We start from the raw sequence: 17,008 nt of genomic DNA on the forward strand, positions 1-17,008 counted from the left end.
TAGCTATAATGGCTCAGTCTTTTGAAGTAGGAGAGAGAAGCAAAAAATACATATATAGAATTCATCTGAATATCCACAAATAGTGGGTTTTTTTCAACTGATTATATCCAACAAGAAAACTTCAATGGCCTTTTCAGAACTTATTTCTTCACAAACTATTTGTGTGCCTTGTAGGATTATTTATGAGCACAAGTATGAAAATAATAAAAAAAATGAAGAAGGAAACAATTAAACAAAAATATAAACTTACCTCAAGAGCATTGTCAATAGCCACATACTGCCTTCTAACTTCAGTAAGTGCCTGACGCCAGTTATCTGCCAATAGTTTGTTACTAACAGCATACTTTTTACTAAGTTCATTAACATGATCCTTTTCATTCAGACGATCAGGTAACTGCAGAAATCATAAGAAACACCTGATGAGTCTTCATTTAAACTACATATTTCCTATTGATAAAATTTAAATATACCTCTAAGTTAATGTGCCTATTGGACAAGAATTATGCTAAATTAATGATGAAAATATGTAATTGATGGCAAAAAAAAATTAAAAATCATAAGGCTTTTTAGCACAAATTTATAAGAAACATAATGACCTTTCAGCAAAGACAATCTTGGAAATACAAGCTACACCCTCAATCCAATTTCAATCCTCCTTACAATAGTCACGTTGAAAAACACTCAAAATGATGAAGGAAAACTTCAGCCGGAGTGAAGAAAAAAACCAGATCAAACATTCAAAATTAAAATAAAGTAATTCAAAATAAATACAAATGTATAACTCATGGAAAAGTTCAACAAAAATTCAAAATCTCCCTATGCACTACCTATTTCCAAAAGCATTGAGGCTGACTCGCATAATTGGGACCCTTGACTAAAAAAAACAGCAGTACCTAGGCTCTCAAAAAAAAAAAAAAATCTTTTCATCAAAATTCATATGCCATGAAAACTATAAAGACAAAATTATCTTCAAAAACAATTTCAGTTCATCATTACACCTCCAAGTGTTTTCCTCTTTCTGAATATTTATAAATGAGGGTCAGTGGCGTGACTTCATGGAACCAACTCATCACATGAATGACAGCACTGACTTTGCTGTTCGATGCAAAAAAAACTTAATTTAACGCAAGTTTCCAAGCATCACAACATCATCAGGTGACCAGATGAAGAAGTCTTACTTTGAAACATGGGTCACTTAAATAATGTTGTCTTGAGCGGAACAAGAAAGTCAATATTTTCAACTACATAATATGTATTCATAAATTTGAATCTTCTCAATCTTGGATGAAATATGACAGGAATGTTATAATAAGATTTTTTTATAACCTCAAGCTGATTCTGAATACAAATCAAGCATGTGATGATTCATTTAGGGATATATACTGGTTATTGTAAAATTGTATGCGTACAGTAGAGTGTTATGTAATCATTAACTGTTTGCCCCAAGCAGTTAATGGATTATTTCTCTATCAGTTCCTAGCCCAGACTCTACAATTCCTTCCCTACTCTTCCTTCTTTACCTCACTCTGTTCTCGTTCAAAACCCTTCCCTCAGATAGAGAGTATTTCAATGGAACGGGAGCAAAAGATGCAGATAAAGAATGGTAGTACTGACACTAAGACCAAAACTTTTAGAAAGTGATCAAAAATGTGAATGCCATGTATAAGGACAATGATCATGAATGGATTATAAGTCTCTCTCAATTATCAATTCCAGGTTCTCCTACTGAGTAGAACTGACACTCTATTTTGCACATGTACTAATTGTAAGATAGCTCTCACCTAACTTTGTTACCATTGTTTCTCTGTTAAATAAATGTGTATTTATATTCAACCTACAATCACATATTAGAATAATTTCAAGGAGATATACTTGAATAAAAGTTGTTTTGTGCATCAAAAATTGGCTGTGATAGCAATTCCCTGATAATGCAATTCCTTAAAATTACCAGACAGTATGACCTGCTCATCCATACAAAAACAAATACACATGTTCTCTAAGCCCAGATTATACACTCACCGAGGCTTCCTCTTGCAGTTTTGATAACTGAATGCGGGCTTCTTCCAGTTCCATAGTACGATTCTGCAGAGTGACAAGGGCTTCACTCAGTTCAGAGCGAAGTATAGCACCCATCTCCTCCCAATTTTTAATCTGATCATGTGCTTTGATGTTCTTCTTCTCTTCAGAACGAACTCTGTCACTAAGATGAGCCCTAGAAGATGAGATGGTACAAAAAAAAATATTTTTAGAGAACCAGAAAAAATTTCCCTTCAATACTATTACAGCCTCTTCAAGAAAGATTAAAAAATTGGTCAAAATTCATATTCATGTAGGCTGCTAGCAGGTAGCACTTGGCTTATTATAAGGATTATTAATACCTTATCAAATGAAAGAAACTTTCCCACCATAGGCAGTTTTAATAGGTGATTATTAAGAAATGTTTCCCTGAGCTTTGTGCCTCATGCATGCTTTGGTAATTTCAGACAATGTAAAACTCCTATCTACTCATATAGAAACTAAGTCCCTGTGACGTCACGTGGAGTGGCCAGGCAAGGCCAGATTGGGGCATGGGCCCCAATCTGGCCTTTTTCAAATGCAGTTAAAATTGACCAATAACATTCGTCTAAACTGGGAATTATGAAACAAAATAATTTTTATCTTATGAATACACTAATGGTGGGCAACGAATTGCAATCAATGCCTTTTGTTTTCATTGATGAAGGAAAATACCCGATTGTTAACACACGGTCTCACCTCTCCTCATTCATCTCCTCCATGTAGCTGTCATTCTCCATCTGGATAATTCGAAGGACTTTGAGCAGCTTCGTGAGCAGGTTGTCAACCTCGATCACCTGGTCCACGAGTGAGTCGGCCCCCGAGTTCGGAGGGGGGGTGAGGGGGTTCGACTGACCCTCCGACGCCCCTGTGACCCCCTTTGCGGCCGATGAGGCCCCGCCGTCTGCCGTCACGTCCTCCGAGGGCGAGGACGAACTCGAGAGGGGTGAGGTGTGAGGCGGAGAGAGGGGCAGGGAGTCCTCCTCCTCCTCGTTCTCCGTCACCTGACGCTGCATTATCGCCCGAGACAGATTCTGCAGGGATTCGCTCCCGGCGAGTCGCCCGGGGGGCGGAGGGGGCAGAGTGCACTCCTCCAATGAAAGGGTAAGGCCACACTCCTCCGACGGAGGCTCGTCGACTATCTCGCTCTCATCGCCTTGGGCAGGTGCCGTCGGCTCCGAGGAAGACGACACGTCGTGCCGTTGCTGAGGTGTCGTCGTGGAAGCTCGGTACGAGAAAGGAGCGGCAGCACTCTTGATGGCACTGATCACAGCCGAGACGAACGAGGCGCCCGCCCCCGGGGAGGCAGGAGACCGTCTTCGGGAAGGTCGTTGAGGGTGGGGAGCGGTGGATGCATGCGGTGCCATTGTGCCGTCGGCCGGCACGGTTCGTTTCTTCTCAGGGCTCGCCTCCACACTGCTGCTCTGGGTGTACGCCTCGTTATGGAATATAACATCCTGCCAAGCAAGATTCAATCAAATGAATGCCATAAAACATCATCTCAGAATAGTATGTAACTGCATGAAACAACTTGATCAAGGTCTTGCAGCCTAATAGGGTTGGAAGACCTTGATCTACTTCTTAGAGGCTAGGACCACAACTCAGTGACTTCTTTACCCTGCCTCCTCTGTTCATTTATGTGCCTCCATATGGGTCATTTCAATTTTGAACGCATAACATTCATTGCTATCAAATTAAATCAAAATTCCCTGCACTAAAGATGGTTGCATCAATTCTGAGAAAAATGTCCCCTGCAATTAACAGATATCCTCTGCAAAGTGAAGAAAGATTTCCTAATGTAATGCTAAAGATAATAACAATTATGACTGCAGTCTCAAGGTATAGGTGAACAGAACAAATGATATGATGTTTACAAGATTGAAATGATTTGAAAAAGACTGTGCCTCCTCATTTCCCTTTTGGTACCTATTCCCATGACAATCCATAAATTTATTGATACATACATATACATTTATACAAAAGGAAAAATAGTGAGAGATAAATAAGTGATGAAATGTAGGCAGATGAAATGGTGGCCATAAATAACTGATGGAAATGAAATCATGAAGAATGAAGTGAGTTAGCTGATTTTGATTGGCAAGCTTAGCACATCAGAATGCAAAACTAAAGTCAGTAGCAGGTGAACAAGAAGTGACAAAAGAAAGATCACATAGTGGACATAAGTGGACTAACACATGTAGAACTTTATCAAAATAACATAACCACTTGGGCATCAATGTCCATTGTTTCTGAAATATGCGTTTACGGTTTTTGTGGAAAAGATGGTAGTCAGGGAAGCAGCTGAAATGTCACCTTGTGCAAATTAAATAGAAAACTATGGAACTTTTGATAAAATTTCTGTACGTCTCTAAAGACTAAGGTTTCAATTTGGAAAAGAAGGCTAATACTTACCACTATAATGCATATAAAAATTAAAATTAGCATGCGTAAAATATACCATTCATACCTCTCATGCAAAGAATTCCAATTTTCAATTTTTCTTTCTCTCATTACTAAAAGAGAACCTGAAGACCCAATGCATCACAACAAAGAAGCTGAGAGAAGTGATGGGAATAGCTTGACTTTTAGCAATTTTGTCATGATTATATGATCCTCACACAGTGTCTTACTGAGCATTGAGAATGAATAGAATGAAGAATACACACAAAGGCATCTGCCATAGACCATAGAATTGTCAAAGAATTATCCTCAGTAAAAATAATTTTCTCGGGCAAGGAATCAGACTAAACCCTAGCTTTCAGGTTAAGAAACCACGTAAATGATTCTATACTGAAGACTTTCAAAAGTCAATGAGGATTTAAAAGGGAAAATGGAATTCAGATGCAACCTACACCATACCAGGGGTAGGCTTACATTTACATACAATCCATTTTCAAACTCAACTGGTAACACTTTTCCATAAAAAAAAACACTGATAGCAGACTCAACTCCACTTGGATTTGAGTTTGATGTTTAAAAATTAAATCTTTATTGAATCATTTGAGTGTTCAGGAATCAAAGTTGAAATGAAATGACCTGAAAAACCAGGAATTTCAAAATTAATAAACTTCAACACCTCTGGAAAGAAAATGAGTGTGGATGGAATGTCATATGATGACTTGAGTGATAAAACTTACCTAAGGAACAAGCCACAGGCTGAAGCAAAATAAAAGAAAAAGCTATAATTATAACACTTTCATTCTACATGGCAGTCAAGCAGCTAATGCAGTGGCGGATACAGATGGGGGGCGCGGGGGGCGCGCGCCCCTCCCTTGCGGGTCCGGCCGTATTGGCAAACATGGCAGAACCACGATTGTGACTTTTTTATATCATAAGATGGCATTGTCTTATATATGTGTATAATTACATTAATTAAAATTTTATTTTACTCTGCCTGTGACTTGATTATTTTTTATTGCGATATCGCGATAAAAAGTAAAGGCAACTCAATATATCTTTTGCGCCCCCCCCTTGAGTGTTTTCTGTATCCGCCCCTGAGCTAATGAGGTCATACTAAGTTAATGGCAAAGAAAATCTTTTCTGGTTCTTGCAGGGGGAAATTTACAGTGGAAATTCAAAGGTCCAAAGATACAGGTATATTTGAAATTAGCAATAAAGAAAGGGCAAATACAGAGGCATTGGGGGATGATGATTTAGATTATTATTACAAATGTAAGTAGGAGGAAAGAACTAAATGGGTAAAAATGATAATGTACTAGATACGTAAAATGGGAGGATACTAAACAACTGAATGGATAAATTACTCTAATTGCAAGATGTAGGTTCATATCTAGTCTGAAAGCTCTATATTAGGAAACCTCCCGGTTAATGAAAAATATTTATAGGTAAAGAATAATTATTCTTTACCTAATATATTAGTAAGAATGACCTGAAATAGGTCAATTTACATGGCTAAATTTTCAATTATACCCCATGCCATGAGAGACCATCATGTAGAAAGGCATAAAAACTATTAAAGATTAGATAGGGACTAAAGTCTTTATGTGCTCACACAAAAAAAATTAACAATAGCGTACATAGGTAAAACCAGGCATGGCAACTCAGACGTGTGGTTGCAAATGATCAAAACTTCATGAAAAAAAGAATATATATGATAGCAAAACCTACATAGTCACAGAGGAAAACTTGATCATTGCCACAGAAAGGTTCATTAGCCTTTGCATATGCTGAAACAAGCCTATTAATGATATGATTATCTATCATAGTGTAGGTACAGCAATATGTAAATAGCTAAGCATAAATAATAAAAATGGATAAAGTATGAATGATGTGACATGAATGAGTGGGAAACATTTTGGAAAATAATTATTGAGACCCAAAAGGCACACACATTTCATGAGTTTCTCGAAGAACTTCTAGAATTCATGCAGTGCAAATCAGAATTTCGTTTTAAGCCTCCTGACAGAAATTTTAATTTTGATTTATAAATAGGAGACTTTTGGGAGTGATAAACAATAGTTTCAGTTGCAAAACTTTTGCCAGAGTTCCACCAAAGATCATCAGGGTGGAATGCCACTTCCAATATGTAGAAGATGCTCAGTGAAGCCCAGGCAGTCTTGTACCCTAAAAATCAGTGGCATAGCTAGGGGATTCTGTCCTTCCCCCCCCCCCCCCCCCCCCCCCCCCCCTCCCCCCTGAAGTGTAAAAACACAATAATTTCCCTTCATAAAAGAAAACAAAATATTGAAAAATCATGAATTTATAACATATTTCTTTGACAAATGAAGTGTTTTCGATTATGAAAAGTGTTAAAATTAGTTTAAAACCCTCTACTTATGACCCTGTTTTTCTAAAATTTTCCCCTTGATTTTGGAATGAAATTCCTGGATATACCACAGCCAAGAATCAACCAAATAGTTGTAATTCTGAAATAATAGAGAGAGCTTCAACATACATGTGAAGGTCGAGCAACTAGTATATCTGGATGAACCACATATCATACCTGCATGGGAAAATATTTTCGCATAGACTAGGCAAGACTAAAAGAAGAAAATGGTATTGGATGGACTTTACAGTCAAACGATATTGTATAAGTATGCATGTAACTCACAAATAACTCCTAAGACAAAATTAGTACTTTCAGTCTGAAAGAAAATCCAATTTTGAAAAAAGAATATTGTCACAGTCCAATTCCCGTGACCAAAAAACTGTACATTGCTTGTGAGAAATACCTCAAGTTCCTGCTCCGAGATACCATAGCCAGCGACTAATTGCTCAACCAGCCCATCCAAACGAGAACTCAGTCCAGAGAGGGCCACAGAAGCCCCGGACACGGCTGCACCTTGCTGCAAGAGCAGCTCCCGCCCTCGCCTCTCCACTCCCGTCAGTCGTGCCTGCAGAGCCAGGTTCTCTTGCCTGCAAATGTAGTAGTTTTGAAGAGGCAAGTCAGATAAATAATAATGCCTTGTTGACAACAACTTGATATAATTTGGTTAAACAATGTGAATTGGAGAGGAGTCTGATGGTTATCAACCCCAAAAAATGTATCCCCAATCAATAATGAAATGTTATACTTTGTTTATTCCACCATTTTATTTATAGGTACCCGAGGTGACGCCTCTGCATCAAAACTAGTCATACCTATAAATAAAGTGGTGGAAATTTTTTCATTTCATTGGTCGCGTGGCGTCTACTAGACGCCAGGCCATTTTTTTTTTGCTCACATTGTATAAGTATGCATGTATATATGCAGTTTAATGTTTAAGAAACTCATATTCCTTGCACCTTATTATTTCATGATTCTGAAATAGTCACCAATATGATTATATGTTTTGTCACATTTATGGGGTAAATTTTGATATTTTGTTGTATTTGGAGTCTGGTAGATGCCACGCGACATCTTGAGTTACTGTACTTTACATGGTAATAGGTTCGTGATATTCATCGCAAAGTTTTTAAATACCTTTACAATTTAAACTAACAACTACTTAAACCATTGGATATGCATATTATTGCAACGAATTTTTTGATATAATTAAAGAGAAGAGAAGAAAGATTATAACAGAAATAATAATAATAATAAGAGAAATAATAGAAAATTATAAGAGAAGAAAACCTACCTTCTTTGTTCACTGATGCGTACAAGATGCTTGCACTCCTCTTCTTGCCGGGACAGTCTTTCTTGGAGGTTTGCCATCTTTCCCGAGGTGGAGAGGGATAAAAGAGAACCAAAGTTGTAATGAACACAGCAGCAAACAAAATCTGAGGCAAATAAAAGGTCAAAGCAGACAGAATTAGGGATAGGGAAGGACGATGGGGAGGGAAGGATTTGTGATTTTGAATGACTGAGAGTCACTGACTAAGCAAATTGAATGGACATGCAAAAAAATGCCATTCTTACACCCAGTGCATTTTTTACGAAAACACTGCATATAAAAAGTGACTTCATACACTGTAATTCACAAGGGTGCAAAGTTGTTAGTACACTAAGGGAGAAATTTTTCATGAAAAAATACCATGCATAACTGATCAGCAATCAGCAGGACAGATGTTGGAATCCAAATGATTTTTACTGCAAATTTCACCCTGGGTATGCATATGTTTGGTTACCCAACGAAAATCATTCGGCCAGGGTGGAAAAACTTTGACATTCTGATAAATATTTTTTCGTGCATAGATCACAGAGTTCATTCCCCTCACCTCTGTCTCAGAATCACGAAGTGAATCTGCAAGAGTCGATTTCTCAGCCAGAAGAAATTCTTGCATTTCAGCTGATTCCGCTTCCATTTCGTGCAGCTGCCTTTTTAAGACTTTCTGTATACTAAAGCTCTTATCCAAATCCTTGAATATATGAAAAGAAGACATGAAATGAAATTTTCACTTGAATGTATGGCATTTTATGACTTGATTCCAAAAGAAATAGAAATAGACAAAATATTCAACATTGAAACCAATGAAACTAAGCCATGACTTGAAAGTCGACATTTATGACATATATTAATCACAATATTATTATCAGAATTATAACTAAAAGATACAAAAAGACCATTCAATAAGCAACACAAAATGGTTTTACCTTTTGGAGGTTACGGCATATCTTTTGAAGGCCACCAATTTCATGTTGCTGATTAGACAATACTTGGCCAGAGGCCAGTAAATGCCTTTCAAGTTCATCAAGGCTGCTATCACCATCTCCAGGAGTGATTGTAACTGAAAAAATTATAAAATAGCTCATGTGAAATAGTTCTTCAGATAAAAAAATACTTACTGAGCTAACTATACGAATAAATTACCTAATCACGCTACCTCATCGCAGTTTTAGACCATGCAAAACTTTGACACAAAACATTCCCAAAACATTGAAAAATGTGCACATGAGAAGATCCATGGTTTAATGGTTACAAATTCTGATTTTGCAATGAAACCAACAGTTTTCTTAAAAATTCTTTTCAAATGTTATCAGTCTATTTAGTAAATTTTTTGGGAAGGTCCGTACTTCGAATACATATTTAATACACGCTGTTTGGATTGATAGTTTACATAATCTTCTCGTATTATGTGATATGCTAACTTCAGAGTTTAAATTTCTAAAATCATAAGAAATCCATAAAATAAACATAAATCCTTCAAGCAATACTTATTCCTAAACTTTTTTGTAGGTACAACGACTATTGACACAGAAATAGAGTTGCAGGTGAATTTAGCATTCAGTTTTGATCGTGTCATCAAAATCATTAGCAATACTCTCACACGTCAAATACATTTCCTTCAGTTTTATATCTACAACGCATGGAAAATTATACAAATTCCCAAATAAGCCACCTAAAATGGCCTCACCAACATGCAACCTCTACCCTCTTTCTTCTGCCATTAATAAACCATATCAAGTTTCCTCATGCCTTCCTTCACCTTATCTCTCCAGCCCTTTCTTTGTCTGCCTAGAGGTCTTGTTCCTTTGGCTTTACCTTCAAAACTTTCCTAATCATCATGTTTTTTTACTCCCTCCATGCCTCTCAAATTTCTCAACCTTTTGCTTCTCACAATTCCTAAAATGCCTTTTTCCATGCAAAATTCTCTCACGAGGGAGTGCTTCCATGTGAAAAAATGGAAAACATCTGATGCTTCTGCATTGAAGAAAGAGATTTCCATGCAGAAAAAGAAAATTTTCATCGAAAATCATGGAAATTATGATGAACAACAGGCTTTTGTTGTGTCATTGGTTATGTATGAATATGTAATTTGGTTAAGGTGGTACAAGTGGTACGCCGAATAAAGATGGCGGTTTGAGAAGTTTCCATAGATCGTTCGTGTTATTGCCACATACTTGTTCTATTCCCAATTGTCTTGAACCTATGTGTTTAGTTATGGTCTGGGCACCACCAAATATAAGTTTAAACATGGCGCAGTCGTTAGACAAGTTGGGAGGAATAAATAAGTATTAGTAACTGGTGTAATAGTCAAATATATCATCATGGACGCGTTGTTGGCATCGTCGGTGAAACTTCCACCAGATCTCGACCTCCAGGGTGCCAATGCTGCTACTAAATTTCCTGCGTGGTTGGATGCATTTGAAGATTACTTGATTGCCATCGGACATGATGAATTGCATGATAAAGTCAAACTATCACTGTTGCGAAATATTATGGGGGAGGAAGCCCGCAGTGTTCTGTCAACGATCCCAATGACTGGCGAGGAACGCAAATCTTATGAAAATGTGACCAAAAGACTTGGTGAATATGTGAAGCCACGGACGAATGAGTGTTACGAACGATACTTGTTTATGGATCGGAAGCAAAATGAAGGTGAGACTTTTGGCCAGTTTATGACAGCATGCAGGAAGTTAATTAAATCTTGCAATTATAACGATACAACGGATGAAAAAACCGTTGAGGAGAAAATTTTGAGGGATAAAATAGTGCATGGTATTAGGGATAAAGTTATCCGTGAAGGTCTGTTAAGAGTTGATAACTTAACATTGAGGAAGGCAGAAACTTATTGTCGAGCGACGGAACAGAGCAGACAACAGGCAAACAAGATGGAAGAAATAGGCGACACAGCAGGTACAGTAGTGGATGCTGTAAAAACCAGACACAGGCAAAGCAATTCAAAACCCCAAGGTAAAGTGTTTCAGAAGAAACTATTTAAATGTACACGATGTCAAACAGAACATGGTATTCGTCAATGTCCAGCTTACGGGAAGACATGTCGAAAGTGTGGGTTGAAAAATCACTTTGCCGTCTCGTGTAAGGTAAAAGCTGTGAAAAGTGTAGAAAAAGACGATGAGAATGAATCTGATTCGTCTCTATTATTTTGTGAAAATGTGAATGTTGTTTATAATGTGACGAAGGGTGATCAAAGTGTGAAAAGTGTTGAAAGTATTACTCAAAATGTTACCGAGTGGTTTGCTATACTAAATGTGGAAGGTAAGAAAGTGAAGATGAAGCTAGACCCAGGATCGGAAGTAAATGTAATGCCTTTGTGTATTTTGGAGAAACTTGATAAACCAGTAAGCTTACGTAAAACAAATGTCCAGTTAGAAGGTTTTGATGGTAGTAAGAAGAAACCTTTGGGTGTTGTAAATTTATGTTGCAAATCAACTAACAATCAGTCATGTCTTGATTTTATGATTGTTGAGTGGAAATGTAAAGTTTTATTGGGTTTACCAGGGTGTTGTGCGTTAAATCTTGTTCAAAGGGTTACTCAAACTAATGAAAAAGTGCACCAAATCAAAGCTCAGAAAGCAAAAGTGCCAGATATGTTAAATTTTAGTGCTGAAAGTAAATTTATTTCAGAGAACAAAGAAGTATTCCAAGGTCATGGGCAATTTCCGGACAAGTGTTCACTAAGTATCAGAGACAAGGTAGGAGAAATATTGTATACTCCATCCAGAGTCCCGCATGCCCTCATGGATCAGTTTAAGTGTGAATTGGATCGATTGGAAAAAAGAGGTGCTATATGCAAAGTTGAGAACATGAGTGATAATGCATGTGTTAATAGAATTGTCTTGATTGAGAAATCAAACAAGAAGTTGAGACTATGTTTGGATCCGTCAGATCTATAAATAAAATTATTGTTAGAAAACCTTTGATTCCATACAAATTGGAGGATATTTGCATGAAATGTAGAGGGAAAAAAATTTTTACAACCCTTGATCTGTCAGAAGGGTTTCATCAATTACTATTAGATGTTGAATCATCTTGGTTATGTTGTTTTGCTACACCGTTTGGTGTTTATCGTTACAAAGTGTTACCTTATGGGTTAAGTAACTCAGGTGATTTATTTGATGAGAAAGTGTTAAAATATTTTGGTAGCATACCTAATGTCATTGTGTGTAGAGATGATTTGCTTATCATGGGAAGGTCTGATGAGGAACATGATCAAGCCCTACAAAATGTGATCAATACTGCCAAAATGGTTAATGCCAAATTTAATGGAGACAAAATGCAATTTAAGAAATCTAAGGTCAAATTTATGGGACAAATAATTTCTGAACAAGGGATGCAAATTGATCCTCAAAGAGTAGATGCCCTAAAGTCACTTAAGAGTCCAAAAAATAAGAAAGAGTTGCAAAGACTTTTAGGCTCATTTAATTATGTAAGGCGGTATGTACCAGATATGAATGAGGTCATGAAACCATTATTTCATTTATTGAAGGAGAATGTTGAATTTAAATGGTTGCCTAATCATGATAAGGTCCTTGACAATCTTAAAGATAAAATTTCACAAGCATCATCCTTAGTTCCCTTTGATCCATGTAAGCAAATAATTATGCAATGTGATGCATCTAAGGATGGACTAGGATGTTGTCTCTTTATTAAATGTGGAAATGAGAATAAATTAGTAGCATGTGTTTCAAGAACAATGAGTGACTGTGAAGTGAATTACAGTCAATGTGAAAAGGAATTACTTAGTATTTATTATGGAGTAAAGAAATTCCATGAATTCATTTATGGTCTACATGTTACGGATCAAACAGATCATAAACCTTTGTTATCTGTGATGAAAAAACCAATTTGTAAGATCGGTTCAGTAAGGTTACAAAGACTCAGGCTGAAGTTACTGAAATATGATCTTGAATTAACCTATGTTCCGGGTAAATATTTGCACTTTGCAGATATGTTATCACGAGCTACTCATGACAAACCTGAAATTGACCCTGAAATGTTTGAAATGGTTCATTCAATTAGCAAACACCTTCCAATGTCAGATGAACGTCAACGTTCATTTCGACTAGCTACGTCCAAAGATCCAACGTTAATGTTGATCTCTAAATATTGCCGGGAGGGTTGTCCCAAAAATGAGAAGGTTGGTAATGAGTGTAAACCTTATTACAACAAACAATGTGATATATTTGTAGAAGCAGGAATGCTCTATCTTGGTGATAAAATCATTGTTCCTAAATCAATGAGGCAATATGTATTGGATATTGTACACAAGGGACATTCAGGGGTAAATAAAAGTATTGCCAAAGCAAACCAATTATTTTGGTGGCCTGGCATGTCAAGTCAGATTGCTGAGTATATTCAGAAATGCAGACCCTGTGAAAAGTTTAGGCCATTTAAAACCAAAGAGAAATTGACCCCTCACTCTGTGCCTAAATTTAGATTTGAAAAGGTAGGAGCAGATTTATTTCAATTTGGGAACAAGTCTTTTTTAGTCATTGTTGATTATTTTTCACAATGGTTAGAAGTATCTATTATCCCAGATAAGTCAGCACATTCAGTAATAAATGCTATGCAACAAATATTCAAATGGACAGGTTTTCCAAAGACTGTTATAGCTGACAATGTACCTTTCATGTCACAATTGTGTCAAAGTTATTTCCAAGAAAGAGATATTACTCTTAGAACAAGTACCCCTCATTATCATCAAAGTAATGGTAGAGCTGAGCAAGGAGTAAGTGTTGGCAAAAAGTTGTTAAAAAAGTGTTTTGAAGATGGTTCTAATTTTCATGAAGCTCTAATGGAGTATAATAACAGTCCAATCATTAGCTTAGGAGCCTCACCATCTCAAGTACTAAATAGTCGCATTATGAGGTCTAGGTTGCCAATATCTCTATGCCAGTTAGAACCCGAAATACAAATGGATGTGTATGAAAAACTGTGTGCAAGACAAAGTAAGATGGAAGGATGGTATAACAAGCAAGCTCACAGGAAGGAGGAGGAATTTTTTAAGGGGGAGAAGGTAGTGGTTAGAAGTTCAAAAGACAATTGTTGGGAAAAAGCAACTATCACAAAAAAGGCAGATGAACCAAAATCATATTGGATTAAGGTAGATAGAACTGGATCAGTGGTTAGACGTAATAGTTATCAATTGAAAAAGTCAAAAACCTCAAGTGATGAGAGATGTCTATTTCCATTGTATGAAGATGTTTCTAACTTAAACCATATGGGGAGTGATACTGTAAAGGAAAATTTTATAATTCCTGAACATGTCAATGTACCAAATGTTAGTGGAAAAATGCATGAAAATGTTAACTGTATGGCTCATGAGAGTGGAGCAACTAATAAGAATGTTGTACTTACTAGGAGTGGAAGAATGGTTAAACCAGTGCAAAGAATTAATCTATAATTGTTCATCCTGTAATTATATTGTACTGTTCAAAAAGAAATCTAAAGGTGTGAAAGATTTCGGAGGGAGGTGTGTCATTGGTTATGTATGAATATGTAATTTGGTTAAGGTGGTACAAGTGGTACGCCGAATAAAGATGGCGGTTTGAGAAGTTTCCATAGATCGTTCGTGTTATTGCCACATACTTGTTCTATTCCCAATTGTCTTGAACCTATGTGTTTAGTTATGGTCTGGGCACCACCAAATATAAGTTTAAACATTTGTAAAATGAAAGGTACATATGACACCTAGGACATCCAGGTAGGAGTCAAATACCGTATTCACCGGGCTACGGTTCCTAGTTAATGGGAGCTCATTTCTTAGGGAATGTAATAGACCTGCAAATTTTAACTGCATTTTTTTTAAACTATTGGTTATATAACCATTTACGGGAGGTGATTCATGGACAGCTCCCAATGGACTACAACACTACAAAGTTTGATTGAAACCTGAGACCCAGTTTTGTGACACTCCCCTCATTAGCACAATGTTTTAGCTTATCTTTCCTTTACTCTGATTTTACACTGAGCCCAACAGTTTTCTTAAATCTTTTTTAAAAATTTTATTAAACTTTTCAGTAAATCTTTTGTGGAGGCCCATGATTCAAATACAAATTATGTAAAATAGTTTTTACATAATTTTTATTTGAAGCATGGGCCCTTGATTGTATGTTTAAAGAAGAATCTTGTATATTTAAAGAAGAATCTTTGAACATACAATCAAGGACGGATCCAGGATTTTTTCTGGAGGGCCTAGGCCTGATATGCAAACAGTCTTCTTATATTTTAGATTGAAAGCAACATATGTGTATTTCCCATTTTTTCACAATTAATGTACGAAATAATCTCTATATTTTAACATGAAAATTATTAATATGAAATTGATTGAGGCTCCGTAAGAAAGAAAAAAACCAACCTAATGATAACCATCTATTTTTTAAGCATCTGGGGGAGGCACGTGCCCCCCCCCCCTCATACTTTTATATAATCTTCTTGTAATATGTGATAATAACTTGTTCTGGAATAGCTTAGATGGACTCTAGCATGTTCAATCGGCTAATTGCAATCTTCCTTCTACATATACCAGTCTCGTCTCTGAAATATTCAGTTTTTCTATCTAAAAAGCAAGGTCAAGTAATCATCACACCTAGGTATTTAAATATCCCTCTTTAAAGTCCCTTAAAGTATTCCTACATAGGGGCGGATCCAGGATTTCTTACTGGGGAGGGGGGGGACACAAGTAAGGCCGCACCCAGGATTTTGTTCTGGGGGGGCACAAGGATACCTTGTAATACAATACAAAATGAACGCAATGATAATGGGACCATATTAAAAATCTTGTATATTTTTTAACGGTCTGGGATCCCCCCCCAGATCCGCCTATGGTCCTGCACAAATTCCTCCCTCAAAGTAAACTCTCCAAATGACTCTCCATGAGATTTCCCAAAAATACTTCCGGGCCATGGACTTGAGGAGTCTAGATCCCACATTCACTGCAAAGTATGTACTCAATGAGCATCAACTCACCCTCTGGTGGTCCTGGTGGGGTGCTACCTCGTGCAGGCTCTGCCGTTGATCCATGCAAGAGCTGCGCCACACGCCGCATTGACTCCTTCAGCTTCCTCTCAGCCTCCAGCTTCTCCGCTGCCAACACGCCCTGCTCCCCCTCCAGCTCGGAGAGGCGCTGACTCTGTCGCATGTACTCGGCTTCGAGGCGAGTGTGGGCCTCAGTCAGCTTCATCAGCTGCTCCGAGAGGACTTGCCTCTCCGCCTCCAACCCCTCCATGTCCTCTTTGCTCACAGAAGAGCTCATTGTCTCCTCCGTGCAAGTGGACGCGTCCACTCGCAACGCATCCAGACCACTCGCCTGCAATGATGCAGTGCAAAAAAAAACAATAATTAGCCACGGTAAAGGTCTGATGCGTAGATAGTTGAACTACTGATCAAATAATCCCAAGTTCAATTCCCAGGTGACTCACAAAAATTCCTCAAAGTGTAAGGAGTCACGGCTGAAAGTATCTAGTCCCCCGTACATTGAATGTGTGATACTATACACTTGCTGCTTAGTCTGGTGTGAGCTCTACCCTCACCAATCCTTAGCAACCATCAGATTGCATTACAGAATGAGTGAAATCTTAAATGCAAACATAAAAATGCAAAGGCAATAACTTACAGGAAATCGTGAGCAAACTAGTTCCACACAGAATTTAGATGCTAGGTCTTAAAAATTCACAGATAATAAAAAAATTAAAAATTGAGTTTGACCAAGGTCCGTGATGCCTTCAAATTTCTGCAACACTGGACATGAAAAAATTGAAACTTAGACATAACATTGCAATTGCATTTCATAGACTTGGTGTACGATTACTAGAATGGACATTAGT

The 17,008-nt window shown here is 37.3% G+C and overlaps 1 protein-coding gene across 1 annotated transcript in view; it reads right to left on the reverse strand.

The window, feature by feature from the left end:
- LOC124159632 (pneumococcal serine-rich repeat protein) overlaps positions 1 to 17,008 on the reverse strand; it is a 30,219-nt gene that overhangs the window by 5,102 nt on the left and 8,109 nt on the right. The window contains exons 5-12 of the mRNA XM_046535552.1: positions 16,152 to 16,491; positions 9,092 to 9,225; positions 8,716 to 8,856; positions 8,136 to 8,212; positions 7,248 to 7,431; positions 2,755 to 3,512; positions 2,020 to 2,212; positions 251 to 394 (exon numbers count right to left, since the gene is read on the reverse strand). Of these exons, the coding sequence (XP_046391508.1) occupies positions 251 to 394; positions 2,020 to 2,212; positions 2,755 to 3,512; positions 7,248 to 7,431; positions 8,136 to 8,212; positions 8,716 to 8,856; positions 9,092 to 9,225; positions 16,152 to 16,491 (1,971 nt within the window). The remainder of the gene's footprint in view (positions 1 to 250; positions 395 to 2,019; positions 2,213 to 2,754; positions 3,513 to 7,247; positions 7,432 to 8,135; positions 8,213 to 8,715; positions 8,857 to 9,091; positions 9,226 to 16,151; positions 16,492 to 17,008) is intronic.

Source organism: Ischnura elegans, chromosome 5, assembly GCF_921293095.1.
Source record: "Ischnura elegans chromosome 5, ioIscEleg1.1, whole genome shotgun sequence".
Classification (NCBI taxonomy): domain Eukaryota; kingdom Metazoa; phylum Arthropoda; class Insecta; order Odonata; family Coenagrionidae; genus Ischnura; species Ischnura elegans.